Source organism: Mycteria americana, chromosome 9 (assembly GCF_035582795.1).
Source record: "Mycteria americana isolate JAX WOST 10 ecotype Jacksonville Zoo and Gardens chromosome 9, USCA_MyAme_1.0, whole genome shotgun sequence".
NCBI classification, from domain to species: Eukaryota; Metazoa; Chordata; class Aves; order Ciconiiformes; family Ciconiidae; genus Mycteria; species Mycteria americana.
This window is the reverse complement of record NC_134373.1, coordinates 3974746-3996054: the sequence shown is the minus strand read 5'-3', so window position 1 is coordinate 3996054 and position 21309 is coordinate 3974746. Positions and strand designations below refer to the sequence as shown.

The window sequence follows — 21309 nt, the reverse complement described above, 5'->3', positions numbered from 1 at the left end:
TAGCCTCTTTTCCAGAGCAACTTCTGATAAACTCACAGAGAGCAGACAAACTAGTCCCAATCCCTTAGCCACAAAAAAACAAGTTTGAAATGTCACTTAAAACAGAACCATATAGGTAGTAATTCAAGACCAAAAATAAACGTTTGCAGTTTTCTTTTAAAGCAGTATTTCAAGGTTAAATGTTTCCTCAATCTTGATTTAAATTACCCTACTTATCCCTTGAATTGAAATATGCTAGATATTAGGAGATTTAGCTAGAGGAATATGTAAGGAATCAGACCAAAAGTGTCTTTAAGAATACAGCTTGAGGCTAGCTAATCAATCATTTAGGTATCTAAAGATAATCATCAAGCACAGGAGAGCAGCTATTTGGTTTTCCTGTAAGGCTGGGCTTGGTGCAAACAGGAAAAAAGCACTGAAACCGAGACTGAAATCTCATAACTAGCTAGCCTTCAGAAAGATACCATATCCAATTTCATTCTGACAATAACATCTAAAAAAGGAAGAGCTTGATTGCAAACAGATGTAAAATAGAAAACACAGTTACTATTTACTTGTCTTGCCTTCACTGTTTACACAACTAGCAAATTTCTTTCTGAAATATTTACCTTGCTAGAACTATCAGTCATCTCCAAGTACAGAGCAAGAATAAAAATCAGCTTGCAAAAGTAATTTGTGCAACAATTTTGTGATGGCCAGAATTCTTTTTGATGTGTGTAGTGCAGTAAGACTTTAAAGTCCAAGTGACAAATTCAATCAAAGGCACTGTCCTTCAGAAGTAGGATCTAAAGCAGCATAACACAATTAAGTATTTACACTGGAAGCTATGTATATACCACTTCTGGCAGCAAGAAAGCTTGTGAAAAATCAACCACAAGGGTTCCTAAACTGATCTGTTCATTACTGGCTGCTCAGCGGGGACTTACTAGTCAGGTTATTAAAAACCTGCTGAAAACACACCAAATAAATACTTTCCCAGGATTATTTTTCCTCACATGCAACTACTTTAGGTGTAAAAGAGTATGTTGCATGTTTTAGAACAAGGAGGCACTTGTGGAACACAATTAAAAGGCCACGCATACTGTGAAGGAGATCCATCATATCAACAGGGCAGCCATGCACACCCAGGGCATCTCCACAGCCTACTGGGGAAGAAACAGTAACTAATGCTAGCATGTGTGTTGTCTCCCAGACATTCTTCAATAACTCCATCCTTCAGAATACTCTAGCTGACATCAGCTTTACCTGAACAGTTCTGCATAGCATCTGCAAAAAATGTTATTCTTGGACTCTGCTGTCCCTTTCCAAAGCATACAAGGTAGGGAGTAGAAGTAATAAGGACAAATGGCCAGCCTACCCTCCTTTGATGGGCCCAGAGCTGTGAGAGGGAGAGAGAGAGGAGACACAGTGCTAAGAAAATGAAAAGAAGTTCTTATGGTTTACTATGTAAATATTAATTTATATAAAGAGGGTATTATCTGGTAGCTAAGTGCATTCAGTTAAACTACCTTCAGAGAAAATTGCTCATAGAAAAATAGATCCAAAGGAATTCTTTGCTGTCTCCAAGTGGGAAGCCAGGGCTTGCGTCTCAGCAGGAATGAAAAAATTACTATATATGATTAAGATTTAATTGTCTTTTTAATACATAAGAAGTATCCTCCCCAAATCTGTAGAGATGCATTGAGACAAGGTAAATCAGTAAAGCATGCCTTACTAATTCCAGATTTTAAGCATCTGCAATAGTGTAAAGACTATCCACAATAACAGTATTAGAATCAGCCTATAATAAATGCAGTAAATTTACTCTCCATTGCCTATTAAATGTAACATTCATATACACAATATATTAACTGAATTCTTTCTAAATTAGACTTATTTGCACATAATAAGCACAAGTTTCTTAATGCTGACATTCAACAGAATTGAATTTCTTAAGTGTTAAAAGGGCTGAGAGTAGACAAAAATATTAGGATACACACAGCACCTTGCAACTAGAGAGCTACATCTCCAAGTTCTGCTCGTAGTGCAGTAACAGGCTAGAGCAGGAAAAAAAGGAGCAATTAGAAAATGTGGTTTAGCTATCATTAATCTGCATCAAAAGAATATAATGATGCACATTGTGTGCCTTTCAAATTATTCTCTATTATGGGCTTCAGAACAGAAGTTGAGAAATCTCTTTGACAAACTAGTCCCTTATTAAAAATCAAAGGGAAGTGCTTTGGTACCATCTGTGCAACATTAGTGCCTTCACTGAAGAATGATTATTTTGCAAGTTAAATATTCAACACAGGGGGGAAAAGGGAGAAATTCCAGCTATTCAAAAACTCATCTTTAGCTATTATGAAAAATGTCATAGCATACATGAAATGCAATGTAATCTGTTACAACAGGAGTTCGACGTCTTTCCCTCCACATCAGTAAATGTGAAACTAAATTATGATACTATAAAGGCTAATCAAAAGTTAATCTCTCCTACTGTCCACCAGCATCAACATGGGCTTAGGAAGCTTTGACCAACACCTGCAAGGTCTAGCTCTGTATGAGAAGAGGGGAGGAAGGTTTGCTGTTTGACTGTGTTAGAGTGATGCAGATTATGTTACAAAGAATAAGGCAAAATCATCTATAAATGGTTGTGAAAACTTACAACAATCTCTTCTTTTTAAAGAACATCACACAGAAAAATCTGCTGAAGTATTTAGAAATTCACTTTCAAAGTCATTACTGTAAATCAACCTTCTTCATCTCCAGTATACTATATACATGATTCAACAAGTTCTTACTAATTGCCCACCCCATCAACTCCAATTCTCAAGATGTCTTGGGCTCCGCAACATTAGAGCGAAAGATTTTGCAGACATCCCATCTGTGAAGCCTGCCAGCCAGACAGCTTCGCCTTACCCTCGTAAAGGTACAACACTAGGCAGTGAAAAGGTCAGACAGCTCTCCTCACCTTGCCACACACTAAGGATATAACAACTCTAACAAGTGAATTAGTTTTGAGACTCGGCATTTGCTACCTATAGTTTGCATTTTCTAGCCAGTTTCAGGTTCATTGTATGCCAATTCCCCTTCAGTCGCCCCAGTACTATTCTGTAGTGTCATTTGCTGTGCTTCCCTTCAATTTAAAAGAGAAGTATTAGCTGTTTGTGCAGTCTTTCCTGAATTACTTGCTGCTGCTTCTTAGAATACACACGCTGTTTGGCAAAAAGCTGTTCTTATCCCAATGGAGTACAGAGCAAGATCGCTCTCATATCTACTGCAGAACCTTAGGGTACAGGGATTTTTATACCTGAAATATTCAACCCTATCCTTTTCAGTCACAGTAGTTCTGCAGTTTTTTTAAAGACAACACACACAACTTACTGCGTTCACTAGGTCTGTCATAGATTAAAAAATGGGTAGTACGATGCATTTGCATTAGAAACTTCAGTGTGAACAAGGATCTCAAACAGAAGCCTTGAGAGAAGCCACAATTGTCTCAAAACAAGGCATATAAAACAAATATGCAAAAGGGACATAAACCAAATATATGGAAAATTTCCCTTTTCAACTGCTTCTCTTCCTTTCCTCCACAGAAAGATTGATTTTTCAGTCTGTTTCCTTTACTGGAACATAAAATACAATTTGTGACCTTCTAACAAACAAGAAAAGAAAATATTGTTGACAGGAACATGGCAGAATTACAGTGCCGTAAGAAAATGAAAGCAACTCCTTAACAAGAGAGGCCCTGATTCTCCAAACTCAAACATATTTCACTTTGTATACATTAAGTTCAAGGCATACATCTATGGGAGGTGACAGATTTGCCAGAGATGAGTGACAAAACATCCTAAAGGATTTGCTCTCAAAACCTCTAAAGCTACAGCATCCTGTGGTTTGCCATAGTACAACACATGATTGGCTGTTGTCAATGGTGTGCTCATTTACTTACGTATCCAAACCATTCCTGACAGTGAACTATCACTAACTCAGGAGGTTTTTCCCTTAACCTCAGTACGAAACATCCAAAAGGCCATTAATCCTTAGTACAGAGCAAAGACTACAAGCGACAGAAAGTAATCTCCCACATCAGTTTGTAACTTTAGCTCCAAATAACACACTCTTGTAAACTTCAATTTTGTGTCTGCTTTTAAGTTAGAACAAGGAACAATGAAAGGAACCTCATTTTGTTCTGTGGTTTAATCAGACCATGCAAACCTTATTTTAGAAAACTATAGGATTAAATGTATTATGCAACTTCTAGTACAGTGAAACAGACCAATTGGTAAGAGTTAATCCATCTGTAAGAGTTCTCCAAAACATCTAAACAGTATCTATACTACCATACTGTATTTTAAATGCTTTAGTTATAGCATCTCAAATAGCTCCTCTCAGAGATTCTCCTCCAACTATGTTTTTAAAAGCCTTTACCACTTAAAATGTTTCCCCGAAATCCTATTTAAGCCATCACCTACATTTTCTATGCTCCAGAAGATTTAATCACCATAGAAATTTATATCTATATAAAATATATTCTTTACAGTTGGACATAGGCTTCCAGCCTCCTCACTTCAATGTATTTTGATGTCAATAAAGAGCTACCCCATAAATGAACATGAAGGTGCTGATGGGATTAGACTTAGAAAAAGAATCTTTAATTTAGACAAACATATTAGGAAGCAACAATGAAGGAAGAATTACCTTTTCTGTATCTGACAGCTAAATGAATGTTTTCTAAAACTTGGTATTACATAAAATACTCCTCTCTGGGCTTGCAGAAGAGACATACATTCACCTACGCTCATTTCACTTCATTTTTTCCTACTTTGACAGCCAGCCTAAAATTTGATAAAGAGATGAATTCCCAGAGTACGATTTCTGCAATCTTCTAGCACAGTCAGCAATGACAAAATTCCATTGTAGCAGACTAGCTGATTGTTAGGGACCAGAAGATAAATGAGTTAAGACTTGCCTCCTTCCCCTTTTAGGCAAGGAACACAGGTAATTTTTTCTGTGTGCAAAAACCCTAAACTGAAAATTACTGGGACAGCATGCACACCTCAGTGCACAAATACACAAGAGGCAAGAGAATATATGCATTAATCCTTTAACAAGGCCCCCCTAAAGAAGCGTACACTGCAAAACATTACACATTTGTGCTCCCCTAAGAGCACAAGATATGACAACTTGTGCCCCTGGTTTGTGCAGCTAACTGCCACGTGACTTGGGAATCTATCCCACTTTCATCTAATTTTGGAAGACAGATTCTAATGAATTATGGACAACCTGCTCATGCAGATTTCTTAGTAAAACAGATTCAAAGAACGAGCAATCCATACAGACAGTTCTCTTCAAATCAGATTTTCCAAACATGATTCGGAACAGCCTTTCAGAATCTTAAACAGGGCTGCACTGCTCATTCTCTATAAAGCCCATGAAATGAAACGGAGCGGTCTGGATTCAACAGCTATGAGAGACCCAGGTTTGCTCTTACCTGAGGTGTCCATACCCAGCAGATGCCGCAGTTTGCTGCAAAGCTGAATCATGTTATCTAGTTGCCGGTTTATCTGTGCATCTTGCACCCAGGCTGGCATGTGGCACACTGGGCATTCTGTGCCAACACAGTCACCCACGCAAGATCTGAAAGTCAAATGTAAAAATCCATTATCCAGCATAAGTTATCTACTGCACTCGCTATCAACCTTTCCACAGCCAAACACTCAGCAAGAATCTCTTATTTTAGCATTGACAAACCACTATTGTAAAGCTCACATGAGTCAGTCACAAATGCAGGAGAGAACATATTTATCATGACAAGTGACAAGCCATAATTAAGCAAGCCAAGTCCAGAGCCTTGTCAGGATGCTGTCATCAAAGTCGTAGTATCTTGTGACTCCCACAAACTCACAAGCTGATCCAAATTTTCAAGGTATGCTAAAGCTCCATTGCTGTTTGTCTCCAGACAACAATTAGGCTCAAACAGTTAAAACTACACATTCTTTTACACATCAGCTAAAGGTAAGGCTATTCTTCTGCAGCCTTCTATTTCTAAACAAGGGACAGAAAGCCAACCCACAGTAAACTATCATTTCCACTTTTTCCTACTTAAAATTTTCCTGATATTGTGACGTTTCACCTGTCTGAACACTTTTCTGTAAGAAGTCCCACGAGGATCTGCAGGTGTTCAGAGTATTCCATCACTTTTCTCTTTCAGAGCATTTATGTCAGATGATCAAGGTGGGGTGGGTGGGGAAACAGATTTACTCAATAAAGGTCATTTAACACTTGTAGCTTCTTAGTAATACTACTCTCCCCATATAAGCCTAAAACATTTTATTTATTTGATTAGTCCAGTGAGAGACCCTTATGATTTGCCATCTGAACTGCAATATTCAAGGGCCATTGTTACTTCTCAACTCCAATCTATCCTATTAAATATACATTATAATTTCACATACCCAAGACTGAATTAATTTCAAAAGTCTCCATTACCTTACCACCATGTAGCACACACAATTCTAGCCAAAGGTATAAAATTAAATGCGAGCAGGTCATGTTAAAACATTCAGAGGAACAGAATACAAGTAATATCAAGGCACTGCCGCCTGGAGAGGAAGATCAAAGTCTATGCATCTAGACTCTAAACGTACAGTCAGCTTGGAAGCTGACAGTCATACACCCCAAAACTAGTAGCATATCAGTTAACAATACCAGAATTATAACTACCACCACTTTCCTTAAGAGGAGAGTTATTTTCCGATCTGTTCTCTGCACTGGCATCTCTCCCTCAAACACTCCACAAGTATCACGCCTTCAGTTAATTCAAAGACAGGATATTTGGTATGTAAAAACTGCTGCTAGGTTTGTTTTGTGCTTTAACAGCCTGCTCTGAGCAGGCAAAGGACCTCACAGTTGAGACACTGCTATGATCGGGAGACTGAAGTACGATTCTTGGCTCTGACATATTCTAGATGACATTGACAAATCACTGGGAGCAAAGATAAGAACTGACCAGGTCTCGTTCTCTAGGAAAGTTGGCCTCAGGTCTCCCACGTCTGTACAAGGTAGTGCAAAGGAAATGCAGAATGACTTTCATACCACGACATTTCCTAATTACTTCTAGCTGTTGGGTTTTTATAGTTAATGGATAATGACTGTAACTAACTTAGTAGAGTTACTCAGACAAAACTGCAAAAACTGATCTTAATAAATATCCCTGCCCATAATAAAACCCATGCTGAGGGAGAACCAGCTACATTATGTGTGACCTGACTATTGCAGTTCATTAGTTTCACATATTTCACTTCATATATCAGAAGCCAGCTCTGGCCATTCACCCCACTCCTTCGCGGTTATATTAATAAATGTCTTTAGCAATGGATCAGAATCAGTTCTTGTCAGAATACTGCAGATTCAATCCATGCCCTACCAAATTTGCTTGTAAACAAATTAATCTAAATTTCCTTAGAGGTTTATTTAAAAAAATAGCTGCTATCCAAGACTCGGTCATCAAAGGACACATTAAATTGATGACTAAAAGGTCAGTCATACAAAAGAGAAAAGATCAGGTATAACAATAAGTTGGATGATAGCAAATAAACTCTTTTTCTGGAGTAAGAAATAGCTACTAATGAGTGCTTAAGACTCCTATTAGCTATTCTTTCCAGCCTTATCAATGCAAACTGCATCATCTTCTGCAGTCTTGAAAATTTTTCTTAAAAAAAAAATTATTCAACAAACAGTGTGTGTTTGAAACCTATCACCTAGAATACACTGGGATTATGCAAAATAAAACCACAAGGCCTTAGATGCCCAACAACTAGACAATTATGTTTATTAAGCCACCCTTACGCTACCCTTCAGCCATCCACACTACACCCGAGAAAAAAACCAATTTATAAGATACAAACATTTTAATAAATAACTTGTAGAAGCTTCTGGGGGCTATTTTACCAAGTAGTCTGTGGACAGGTAGTACAAATGGAACAAATAAAAAATTTTCTTGAGATTCTACAGCAATTAACGGCCAAGGCTGGGAAAGAACCCACCTGTCTGGACAGAAATAAATAATTTGTGCATCTTTTAATACACCCATACTGGGGGGAAGAGATGCTGAGGGCATCTGTCCCATAATCAGTTACTCCTTAAAAAGCAAGAAAATCTTTTGCTAGCATTTTACTCTTCAGGCCTTCAACACTTTAAGCTCCTATTAGAAAGGTGTAGCTGAAGACAGGGAGTGAATACACAGACATGAGGGAGGGAGGAGGGTTTTCCTCTGCTTTTACTGACATAGTGACTACAGTATTAACAAGAGGCAAAGCTGAATATCTAGACTGGCTTACAGAGGTTAGAAAGCATCTATCCTTTCCACTGTAACAAGCATAGGATTCTAACAGACAGCTCACATCTGTGCTGTGCAGAGAAACTGTTTAAGATGTATGACTGACCTTTTCACTTCTCGTGTTTGCATTTGCATGCCATGAAGAGCAGTGACATACGGGACAGCCAGAAGGTTCCACCACCTTCCCCAAACGAGGTTCTGGGGCATGAACATTTCAGACTCTGCCTGTACCGACAATGCAGTGAGCTGTCCTAAGACAGGCCAAGTGACTACCACCTCCTCAGACCTGCCTCGTTAGCAGGATGTTTCTAACTTCACTCAGTTGTTTTTAAACACTCAGATTATTTCACAAACTATAAGTGGAGGTACTCATGCTAACCCAACATGTTCGGATGGACATGAATACAGGAACAGTTACAGTGGCAGATCTGAAGGAGCAAAGCCATTAGCATAGCAGAAGGCCAAAGCAATGACAAGCAGCACCCAGTCCTCTCAAGCAGAGCAAAACCCCTTTGGAAACAGGAAGCATCTTTCCAGGCTGCTCTTTTTTGTTTGTTTTGAAGGGAGGAAGAGGAAGGAGCTGGAGATCATGAGAAGAACTGTAAGTTGTTTTCACCTTCTACCCCACTACGAGTGGACAACCCCCCATCAGCCCGAGGGTTCCCTTTACACCAGGCCTGAAGCATAAACCAGCATTCACAAAGCCAGGCCTTCGCTTTAGCCAGCCCGACACCCGCCCCAGAGCAGTGACCTGGGCCTACCGGGGGACAGCAGCTCCCGCTTTCCTCTCCCCGGCCAGAAAGCACCACCGGTGCCCCCCTCCCTGAGGCAGCAGCCCTTTCTCCAAAGCACGACAGCAAGGAGGGCGGGGGCCTCGGCGGCCGAGCCCCGGCGCACCACGCTACTCACAGGCAGAAGACGTGCTCGCACTGCCCCAGGGACACGGGCTCCCGCAGGATGCCGGCGCTGTGGGCAGAGGAAGGACAAACGCGGCGGTATTAACACACACAGCCGTAAGGGCACAGCGCCAGCGGCCGTAACGGCCACGGGGCCGGGGTGGGAAGGGAAAGGGGGGGGACCGTTACCAGCGGGAGCAGCTCAGCGCCCTCTCCAGCCGCCCCAGCGCGGCGCGGGTGCGGGCCCAGGAGGGGCCGGGCGACTCCATGGCGGGGGCGGCGAGGGGCTGGCCGCCCGGGGCCGGCCGGTTGCCCGAGCGGCCGCGCAGCACCTCCCGCATCGCTGACCGCCGCTGCTGCTCCGAATTCCCCGCCCGCCACCACTGCGCAGGCGCCGAAGGGTGCCCACCCGCCAGCGCGCATGCGCGCTCGGAGGAGCCGCGCTCACTGCCCCCAGGCCGCCGCGCTTCCCGCGCTTCGGGAGCGGGGCGGGGCTAGAAGAGGGGAGGGGCCGCGCGGAAAGGGGCGGGGCCACCCGTGAGGGGCGGGTGAGGAAAATGGCGGGCTGGCGGCCAGCCAGCCTGCAATTCAAGGTTGAGATACTTCAATAGCATCCAAATCGATCAAACACCCGAACCCGATGCGTCCGTGTTCATCTTTCCAATATCTATCTATCTATAATGAACATGTCTCACGCAGCACAAACATCTCCTACCCAAACGAGGCCTGAAACAGGCGGGCGGGCGTGGCGTCGCAGTGCTGAGGCCTCCTTGCCTCACACCCAGCACATAGCCCACCCCGTGCCGATGCCTTTCTGCCCCGACTTTAAAAATTTAATTTTCTTCCCTCTCTTCCACCGGTTCAGCTTCAGTCTAATGGAGATACTCCACTAGCCACTATTTGGGTTTCAAGGGTGTTTTTTTCCTCAGCCTGTGCGTCCAGTAGCACCTCAGGGTTCAGCCCAATCTCCCACTTTTTACAGGTTGCTGTTTTTGAGGTGGTACCTCCACAGACGCAGCCTCCGCCTTCCCCATACAGTGTAATTACTGAAGCACATAAAGCAGTTATAGCAGGAATTTATCACTTTCAGGTAGAAATACTCCTGGCCAAATAAAAGATAGAGCAGGAATGCCAGGAGCGATTTATAACAGGCTTAGTGACATTTCGCATCGAGAAGCTCCGCCGGTGAATAAGCATCAAGCCATAAATCTCGGAGCAAACATGATTAAAGCGAGCGAGTTATTCTTTGAGGGAACTTCATCATAAAAGGACACGGCGGCGTGGAGCCACAAAATTTGGTTGGCGACAGTCACAGAAAACAGCCATCCGTATGGGATCCCAGCAGCCCCTCCGAAATTTCGGTGGCGTTTCTCGTCCCGCCGCTCCCTCCGTTTGCTTCCTGGGTGGATGGTTGGATGGTTTCCCCTCGTCCCCGCTCGCCGGGTGAAGTAAAAGCAGCGAGATGTCGGGTACCGCCGCTCATCTGAGCGATGGCAGCCGGACAAGAGGGACTAATTTGACTTTTGGTGGCAACAGGGGCATTTTCCACAGCTCTTACTTCATCTAGAGAGAAGGACTTCTACTCAGATGGGGCTGAAAACATTCTTAATAAGTTATCCTTGTCTTCCAAGAAGGAGGTTCTTCAGTTTTCAGGTTTCACACTCCTCTGCTTCAGTAGTTGGTTCCCTCTGTTGCTCCTGAGCACCGGGGATGTTTTAAATCGGATTTTTTTTTTCTTTATTTATGGAAGGTTAAATATTTATCTTTGCTACTAACATTAGCCAGAGGTGCAAGGAGTTCAACGCCACACAGGATGCGGAATCGTGAAATCTCGCAGCTCCGTTGATCCGAGAAAATTTGCTGCTGTCGTCCAGGGTGAGCTGATGTGTCACAGGGAGAAACACTGCCACGCTGATTTGAATGGTGACATATTCAGCCTTTATTAAATCGATATCATCGTATCTCCTAACCTGCTTGACCCCAGCAAACACCATCTTGGCTTTCTCTGTCTTCATGCTAGCTCTTGATCTTTATCCGTGAGAAAGGAAACTGTGGAGGTGTGTGGAGGGTCCGAAGGGTTAAACAACAGCCTGTGCTTTGCAGGTGACTCTGTCCCTGCAGAATCAGGACCTGAGCCCTGAGGGAGAGGGATGGATATACGCGTCCCCATCCACACACACCTCGGTTTCACCGGCGCAGAGAGGAGAGCTGTTTGTTGTCGTCGACAGCACGGTAGCTGCATCTGTGCACTTGGATCCAGCTGTGAAACGTGCGGTTGTATCTCTGTAATAGCCTGTTGTTTTCTGGTGCTCAGGAAGCCCCCCGCTGCGTTAATAACACTGAGCAGTGTCCCCTTTGCTAACAGCCTGTCATCCCCGGCGGTGGGGATCAGCAGGCCCTCTGCCGCGGAGGGAAGCAGCTCTGGGGAAAGAAACAACAGCCTCAGAGGTGAGTGTGGAAGTAAAACAAAACCAAATGCAAACCGCACCTTGTTAAGAGACATGCGTAGGTGTCGGATGCTCCTGGGCAGCCGGCGGGCTCAGGCATCTTTCTGGCAGGAGCTGACTGTGGTGAGCTGCTTCAGAGCGCAGCGTCCTCCTTGCCTACCTTGGGGAAGGAAGGGGGCAGGGAGAGGTGCCCTGGGCCCTGTCCTGCCCAAAGGGGAGCTTGTCCCCAAGCCCAGCGAGGTCAGGGACCGGCCCATCCCATGGTGTCTCTTCCCATCCTGTGCGCAGGCACCAAAACATCTGGATGCAGGAGAGGGATGACAGTGAGGGACACAGCTGGACCCTCACTCCCTTCCCCGGGCTGCAGGGGATGGAGCTGGGACAGGGACCTGCTCCCTCACACTGCCGAAACCAGGGTAAACTCACAAAATAAGTTAAAACAGTCATTTGTCCCTTAAATGTGAACAGTTGTCAGATGCAACCTTAACGTCCCACTCCCTCTTACTTGGCCATTGTGTGCTCATCCTGTGCTCCAAAAAACCAGCGCCTGGCATCTCCTGCTGCGCCAGGGTTACTGGAAGATGGCAAAAGGCTTTGCTGCCAAGATGAAACTTTAACGCAATTTGAAGCGTTCAGCGCAGGTTACAAACAACACTTGATCCATAGATCTCTTGAGTCAACCTGGCATTTATGTTCACAAAATATGAGATGCCGATATATACTGTATAGGACAATAAAACAGATAAGTACCTCGTCTTCCTTTCCTCTGGCTGAAATATGTTTAGTGTCCCTCTCAATAAATCCGCATGTGCATGCGTAGTCTCCATTGTGCTGAGACATTATGTGCGAATTTACAAACATTTACAACTAAGTTAAACGGAGGCAAAGCACTGCCCTGGGCAGCCAGCATCTAACAAATACTTGTATTCGAGAAAGATGTAAAAGTCACGAGTGATTCATTCTGCCTAATTTTATAAAGGTTAAGGAGTTGGCGCTCTTGGAAATCTAAGAAACGTCTTCCTCTGCAGTGAATTACTGCAACCAATTGGACAGTCACAAGCAAAAAAAATGATGCAGAGAACAGGGGGAAGCGAGAAATATATCTCTAAATTTGGTTTATGCAGTATTTAAAGTACAAGTGAAGCCATTCCAGGCAGTATAAGGCCCACACACTTTAAAATAAATTTGTTTCATGACAGAAAGCCAGTAAAACGGTTTCAGCAGTGGTGTGATATAGTGCGACAGTCGCGTTTGGTACGTGCATGAATCAGCCGCTCCGTACCCCGCCGAGGCAACGATCATTTTTGCCATGCTAAACCGATAATGTGATTTTCAAACAATGCGGGGCTTCAGAGCAAAACCCGCGCTGAAGGATGGCGCTCGGCATCCCGGCTGACGAGGAAGGTAAAAAATCCTCATCTACCTCGTGCTTCATTTCAAAGTGTTGCCCATCTGGTAAAGACCCTTTTATGTAAATACACCGGTACCTGATATTTTATTCATTAGTGAAGTTCCCCAGCTGTTTTTCAATAAATATACAATTACTATGTGATTCATGATGTAACGGCAAGGAGCGTGCAGAGGGAAGCAGTTCCCTCAAGTCTCACAAGTCGGTCGTTTTCCTGGGGGTTAAAAGAGCCAAAGCATCTGCGAAGGCGGGGGGTCCCTCTCCTCTCGTCCACCCGAGTACCGGGCACATCCCGAAACCACCGTGCCCCGCCAGGAAAGGGTGCTCAGCTTCGACGTGCTGAGCGCCCACAGCAAGTGACAGGAAGGATCTGCTTCAGCAGGAGACTGAAGAAACGTGAGAGGAAGAGCAGCCTCACGCTTTGAATTCCCTCTTTCCCCAAACATCTGAATCAAAGCCTTTAACAGGCTTAGTTTGCTCCTTGGGCCACCCCTCTGGGGCCAATTTTGCCGCACGCCCAAAGCCCTGCGAGCTCACCGTGCTCTCAGAGGCATCGTGGGCTGCGGCGTCGACTTGGGGCTGCCAAGATCATGCGGCACAGTAATTGGTTAGGGCCGTTAGACTAGCAAGTTTTAAGATTTCAAATATTGAGGGTTTTGATCCCCAAAAGGAAATAATAATAATAAAAAAAAGTCTATTATGCTTTCAGGCCAAGCAGCACAGTCAGCATTGCATTACGCAGCTTTAAATTATTAGTTGAGTCTCGATAGCAAGAACATCCGCTGGTGTTAGACATGGCATTTTTAATTAAAGGCAGTGGCAGAGAAGCCCGTGGTTCATCGGTTCTGCTTTCGCCATGCGAATTGCTAAATCCAAAGGGCACTTGTACAAAAGATTTGGTCAGAGCACATGCTCTGGACCCTGGGCTGCAGAAGCGCAAGCAGAAAAGCAGCCGAGGTGAGAGGTAATTTACACCTCCGTCCGCCGGGCCTGTCACTCGGCGAGAGCTTTCCGTGAATTCCTGGCTGGGTCAAAACTGTGGGGCATTTTACAAAATTGAGATTATCCTTCTGGTTTTTCCAGAAGAGGGAGAAGAGAGGTTTCTGACAGAAAGGCAAGTAACAGAGAAAAGCAAAGCAGGAGGAAGCTCTGCGTCCAGCCCTGCAGCTGGGCACCACGTGCCAACCTTTGCTTCAGCGGCTGCTGATGCTCCCTTGCTCCTGGGGCTCCCCACCAGTGCTGGGGTGCACGAATGGATGGCACAGACCCTCCGTATCAAACGGCGTCCCCTGGGAGTTTTACCTTCCAAGGGAATAAAGGTTTGAACAGGGAATAGTTTGCACCCGCTGTCAGCTGCCCACCCAGAGCCCTGGCTCTAAGCAGGTCAAGCAGGACCAAAAATCACCATCAGCCCTGGGCCAGGAATTCGAGCGTGGCTGGAAAATGCCCAAAGCCCCCGGCAGCATGGATACATCCAAGAAATACCTGTGTGGACAGAGCCAACAAAAAAAAGAGCCTTCTTGCCCTCTTCCACCCACCACCACCCCAAGGCAGCCCCACAAGCCTGGGTCAACGCTAGGCAGTCTCCTTTGAAGGGACCTGGCATTTCTGTAATCAAATCTGAATTTTAAATCTGTTCACAAAAGGCCAGGTCCTAGCTCAACTCGGTGGATGGGCAGAGAAGAGGAGCAGAGAAAAGCTCTTGTCTGAGGGTATGGATGGCAGAAACGTCAGGCCCCACGGATGCACGTGGCTGCCTTCCCGTTGGAGCGGAGGGGGCCAGGATTTCCCTCGACGAGCCCTGCAGATGGTGTTTGTTTGCTCAGCCACGATAAAAAAGGAAAATATTTGGTGCAATCTGCTAGCAGGCAGAGGCAGACATATGGTCGGTGCGACGCAAGCCTGGATGCTTGGGAAAACGCAGTCAAAGCTTTGCAGCGGCTTCTAGATGTTGGATTGCCCTTGAGTTGAGTGGGATACAAGTCCACCTTTGAAGAATTTGGGGGCAGGTTTTGTACAGTGGCTGCTATAGCTTGAACCCTCTTATTATTAGCCCCACTCTAATTAGTACCCTATTATACTATCCCTATTGTACTAGAGTTATTATAATTAACCCAATTTTAATTAATGCGAGCCTCAGCTCTGGCTCAGTGCTTGGAGAAATTCTCCCTGGTTTGATGTCTGTTCATCTGGCACGCACGAAACATGGGTTAAACGGGGAGGCAATTAAAGGCAATTGCTTGTGCGTTTGGACACGGCAGAGTCCAGGTGCGGGTGCAGCATCGCTTTCATTCCCTTTACCTGTGACTTAATTGTTAGATGTATCGTTGCAGCATCAAGCCTGTGAGAAATCTTTGGGCCACCCCAAAACATAAAATCCTTTTAATTTCCCTTTTAGTTAGATTTTAAAAACCCAAACCCTAATTCTTCTGATTTCTGTTTCCCAAATATCAAGGCCCATTTCTTATTCGGGACTAACCTCCAGCTAAAGCAGCGCTGGTGACATTAAAGGTTTCGGCGAGGTTTCCTGGCTGTGCCGAGGGGACCATGGGGGCAGCGGACCCCAGCTGCAGGGCTGCGATGGGGCTGTGACACCAGCCACGATGGGACCCTGCACTCATTTGGAGTCTGCGTGTCAATCCGATCCCAAGGGAAAATGCTGAGGGCAGCACATGCTGCACTGGGAACACTGCTTTTTTGGGTGTTGTGGGGTTTTTTAAACAAAGAAAGCACAATCATTTCCTTTCCATCGGGGTGCCTTTGTCAGGATTTAATTCCTTTCCCCCCATACGTCTCCTTTTGAAGACATACAGCCAAGTGTCCCTTCGAAGTCCTTGCTTTAAATTTACCTTTTGGTTGCCCTGGGCTCCACGAGGTCAGTCAGGGATCTCCACGCTGTCGGTCAGGGCTCAGCACCTCCAGTTTCATCAGGATAAAACAGATTACTGGGGCTGTGGGCAGAGGGCTTCTTTCGGGTGGAAATTTGCCGTGACTTGTTAACAACAAACCTGCCTCATTTTGAAGAATTCAAGTTATTTTGGGGGCGGTTTGCCGGCTACGCCCAAGTGCTCAAGGGCAGGGACAGGTGCTGTGTCCGAGCACCAAGATGGGGATCCCTGTGGGGCGAAGCTCCGTCCCCACCGAATTCAGAAAGGCTCTGTGGGGAGGGATGGGGCCATCCCTCCAGCCCTGGCATGAGCTCCACACCCGAAACACCGGGTACGGTCATAGTGGTGCCTCTGCCGGCCTCGCTCTGGTGTGTGAGTGGCTCAGCCCCACTTTTAGCTTGAATCAAGTCAAATCAGGGAAAAAAAAATAATGTAGCAGCAAGGAGTATAGCTGGCGTTTCTGGAGAATTTGAAATGTGGGTAATGCTCCCTTAATTCAAGTTAAAATGCTCCTTCCCTGCTAAGCCTTCCTTCCAAAGGCAGGAGCACAGGTCTCCAGCATCCCACAAAACCCGTGCCTCATGCTTTTTAAATATAAAAGCCAGAGCTGAGCTGCAAATGAAAAAAAACAGGAAAACCCTGGGGTTACTACAGCGATACATGGGTGCAGCGCAGTACCTGGGAAATGCCAGCCCCGTGCCCTGCGGAGGGGCTGGGGGGCGGCGCGGAGAGCTGCCCCTCCAAAACGCGTCAGAGACCCCCCGGTCTTGCTTTTCCCTAGGTGCCGAGTTAGCCTGTAATTGCAAGACAGATTTTGCTCAGCTGCAACTTGGCCTGAACCATTGCACACCCTCACACGCAAAGCTCACGCAGTATTTTCCCGACTCGCTTCCTAGCAGGAGGAAAGTAAGGAACAAACACCCAGCACATCTGTATGTGTTTATGAGTAAGGGAATATATTTTTTTTAATAAGTAAGGATGTTCTTGTTTCTATACTAATCCATACTAAATCCAAATTAACACGATAGCAGCTCCTGATGATTTATGTTGTTATAATAAATAACAGCAACCGCGTGCCGCTTAGCTGATGATTAATGATCCTTATTTACAGTGTGTTCAGCTCAGGTCTGCAGTTTACACTTGCAAACATCAAAGGAGAGTTCAGCTTTCCTTTTCCCCTGTATTTTGAGGCCACGTCGTAAATCCTGTATGAGCAGCCTTGATGGCTGCATTTTAGTCCACAAATAGGACTGCTATAAACTGCCAGAAGAAACGCCGGTCTGACCCAAGAGCCGCGGCGGCTGTTCCTCTTTGGCCTGGGGGGCACAGCTGGCTTCGCCAGCCTCTGCCGGGAAGAGTGCCGAAACCGTGGCGGCAGCTGACACCATCGCGCCCTCCCCTCCGAGTTATCAGGGTCTGTCAGTCGAACGTACCGAGCACCAACCCCTATTTTTGTGCTCTGATTTTCCTATAATCCCTCCTCGTGGTTCACTTCCGAGGCAAGGGAGATGGTTTGCGAGCTCCTCCGCAGAAAACCTCCCCTCCCAGAGCCTGTGCACATCCCCAGCACTGCGCCCACGCTGCTCCATCCCACTGCCGGGACCCCCCTGCCCTGAGCCATCCAAGCTCAAAAGGCTCCTTTTTCCAGCTCCTCCCCGCAAACAGGCCCTTGGGGATGGGAAAGCCCAGTGGCACGGACCCTCCCGTCTTCATTAGATCAGTGCTGAGCACCTCAATGCCGCAGCCTGGGTGGATGGAAAAACAGCTTCCCATTTTTTAAGATGATTTCAAGGACTTGTGTAACCATGTAGGCTGGCGTGCTCCGTTACATGGGCCAAACGATCTCACCCGGTAATTTCCGCTTGAGCCAGAGCTCAAAAATGCCGAGGGGGGTGGGAGGGAAACACAACAGAGCAGCTTTGATTTATCAGGATGAGGCTGGTGACTAACGCAGAGACTCAGCAGCCCTGGATGACGCCTACCTCTCCCATTTAACTTAGCGTGAGAAGCGGTGGTATATTGTGTAAAGGGGCACTACGTTAACGTGTCATACACGAGCTGATTTCAGGCACCGAAATTACCCTGTGTAGGATATTCACAGTGGAAAAATAACCCCTATAACATCAAGACTCTCCAAGGGAGCTGGGGAGGTTTCTTGCTCTCGTGGGTCAGAGCTGAAGCCCCACTAATGCTCACCCAGTAATTACATTTTTCTATACACCGGCAGAGTTATGTCGTTGTGGCACATGGGATTTCTGTCACGGTTGCAATATGAACTCTGTCTGAAACTGCATCCCTCGGCTCTGCTGCCTCCGCCATCGGCAAAGGCAGGGCAACGCCGTGGAGCAAACCGTGCCGTCCCTCCTCCGGACGGCCATGGCTGAGCCTTTTCCAACATCGCCATCGCTGCAGGTGTCTGGGGGCCCAGCTCTGGCACATTAAGGACCTTTGAAGGGCAGGACTTCTTTTTGTTTGTGTTTGGGTTTTTGTTGTTGCTGTTTCTTAAAACACCTTTTCCCACTTTAAAACTGAAGCTTGATAGGAGAAGAGTTCACAAACGGCGTCCCCAAACACACGCTTGTACCTTAGGTGCTCATACACTGCCTAGTTTTCAGTCCCAAACCTGGCGAAGGTCCCCATTGCTGCAACGCCGTGGTATTCCCTAACCCTGCCCAATTTCACAAATCCCAGTTTATAGCCCAACCCTGAGGAGCAGGAGGCTCCACTTAACCCAGCGAACCTCAGCCTGACAACCAGGGTGGTTTATTACAAACATTCAAGCTTTGCCTTTGCTGCCATCCGCCGATGCGTGGCAAAGAGCTGTTTATGGGTAAAAAAAAAAAAGCTGCTTGCTGAGTCTGTAATGAGGATGGTCAGATGCTGAAGATGATGTAGACAGCAGGTTAAAGGAGAGGCCTCACTGCCCGTGCGAGGGAGGAAACCCGTACAGCCGCTCCGGCACATTCAGGCGGAGGGTTATCGCAGCATGAAGCACCAGCCTGTGAGCGAACGCTCCCTTTGCGGTGCTGCACTCCCTGGAGAAGCTTTAATAATTTCTAGGGAGGCTCTGAAGGCTAATAAAAAAATGAATAAAGAAGTCAGCCCGAGCAATCGCTCTCTTCCTCTTTCACGGCAAGCCTCGAGCTGCCCTTGTCTGGCTGATCAGGCGCAGCTCTGATTTCCCGGGTTCCTGAAGCAGAACGGATTCAGCAGCATCGCAGCCTGCTTTGTGGTGATGGATGGCAATGATTATAATTGTTAATCTGATTAAGCCTGTGGTCTCAAATTTTGCTCGTCTTACTGACATTGAAGGTGCCTAAAGAAACACTTGAGGAGGAGCATGTGAAGATGTATGAAGCACGTGCTTCTGTGCACCTATCAGTATTGATCTTAGGGCACGATCTGGTGCAAGGTGACGTGATTTTGCATTAAAATTGGGTCCCTGGGTTGTCAACACACACCTGGGTTGTCAACACACCTCAGGCTTGGTGGTACAATGGGCAAAGAAGAGTCTCCTTCGGCTTTGCTTTCTCTCTTTGACAGGATTTTAAATAGGAATTTGGGGGAAGCAAGGTGTGGTCCCACAGCCTGCTGCAGTCCAGGGCAGCCTGACTGGAGGCTTCGACAGGGACTTCCACTAAGGCTCCAAGCCCAGGACCGCGCTCCTGACTTCCACCCGCTGCATCTGGCTGCTTTGAGGGTGTTTTTATGCTCAAGAGTAGAGCTAGAAAAGTATTTTGAGTTCCTATACCTCACATAACTCCCCAGAAATGGCTGAGGAACACCTAGAAATACTCTGGTGTTTCTAGTGTTTCTTACTGTTTGCATTGTTAATTTTGTAATGAGTTTTCTTATCAAACTCAGCTCAAATGCTTTAGCTTCCACAGTTCCTGGGAGCCGGGTATCGGCTCCCGCAAGAGGGTCACCCAAAAAGGGTAAAAAAAATCTCTTCCCTTTCAGAAGCACCTGGATCTTAATTGCTTTCCAGCAATCATTTATTAGAGAAAATTGCTGTTAAAAAGCTGCAAATGGTTTCTGTGTTTTTCCTCTGCCTTGCTCCTGGGGCTGGCTGAAGAGAAATAAGAGGCAGCCCATTGGGGTTAGGTCACCCAGTGCAGGTAAGGGCCCCGACTCAGCCTGCGAGCTTCTCCGGGCTCCTACTGCAGCCGCCCAGCAGAGAGAAGATCCCTGAGAAGGCGATTCAGGGCTCTTCCTATCGAGATCCATCCCAAAGCAGATCCGTCCACAAGGACTTTCCGCTGCCAGCCCAGGTATGCTGAGGCTGCAGGAGCAAGAAGGGAAAGAGCCCCCCCAGCAGAGGTGCTCACAGCTGGGGCTGGCACCCCGAGGAGCGCTGGGTGCCCTGTGCAAGCGGTCACCTGGCTCCTAGCCCAGGCTGGGCCACCCCAGGAGCTCTCCCCACAGAAGAGGAGCAGGCCACCACTTGGTGATGCAAACCCATGCATGGCTCCTCTGGAGCCCTCATGGACATGGGTCACCAGGCAGACTTCAGCTCTGTGCTGATGGCCCTCTCAGCACGTGTCTATCTGAAACTGCACTGCTGTAATTAAAGGTACTCTACTAATTGGATGTGCAACCCTACCGGAACTCCTTTAATTGCATTTCAATCTGGTTGGTATCATTTTAACTTAAATTCATTGCTGCTTTGCACAGGAGTAACCCATTTGGGTCTGGTTATGGAGAGGCGTATCATCCTGCTTCCTCCTCCCCATCACACTCTGGTGGACCTTCAATTTGTGAGGCTCTGGCTGTGAAATAGCCACCGTGCATTAAAGCTGAGGGCTGTGTAAAACCCCTTTAGCTGGGAACTGGGACATGGACAGTAGAGGGCTGAGCGTTCACCTTGACCTGCTAATGGACGTAAAAACCTCAATTATTACCCTGTCTTCACTTAGATTTTATCTTGTATGTGTTACCATAAATTCTGTCATGCGCTGAAGATGTATTCTTTTGTTTCTTTCTTTGGAGTCAGTGAAGACCTGAGCTCCTTCTAAGAGATGTTTCATTTCTACCCAACACGCTTGTGTGTCGTGAAAGACCCACTGCTTAAAATTCAAGAGCCTCCATTAAGCTGGAGGTTGGGGTAGATGATCAGATTGTTGCTTTGAGCCTTAAAGCTTGTGGGAGCACTGCCGTTTATTCCTCTTATCACCCAGCACGGGGCGCTCAGAATTGCTCTCCCTGGTGATGGCCTATTTCCAAAAGTCTCTTCTAGCAGCAATTAGCAATGAGATGGGGGGCTGCACCCCCCGGGAGCCGAGCGCTGTGGAGAGGCGCTTGGTTTCAAGCTTTGCGCCGTGGGTTGCAAGCACAAGCTACACGTCTTCTT

At 46.2% G+C, this 21309-nt stretch overlaps 1 protein-coding gene across 5 annotated transcripts in view; it reads right to left on the bottom strand.

The window, feature by feature from the left end:
• Positions 1 to 9583, bottom strand: part of BARD1 (BRCA1 associated RING domain 1) — a 44347-nt gene extending 34764 nt beyond the window's left edge. For 2 of the 5 annotated variants that reach the window (XM_075511814.1, XM_075511815.1), the window contains exons 1-3: positions 9406 to 9583; positions 9230 to 9286; positions 5474 to 5619 (exon numbers count right to left, since the gene is read on the bottom strand). In XM_075511814.1, the coding sequence (XP_075367929.1) occupies positions 5474 to 5619; positions 9230 to 9286; positions 9406 to 9557 (355 nt within the window). In that variant the 5' untranslated portion in view covers positions 9558 to 9583. The remainder of the gene's footprint in view (positions 1 to 5473; positions 5620 to 9229; positions 9287 to 9405) is intronic. The other 3 variants (XM_075511816.1, XM_075511817.1, XM_075511818.1) reach the window with 3 other exon arrangements.
• Positions 9584 to 21309: the final 11726 nt, after the last annotated feature.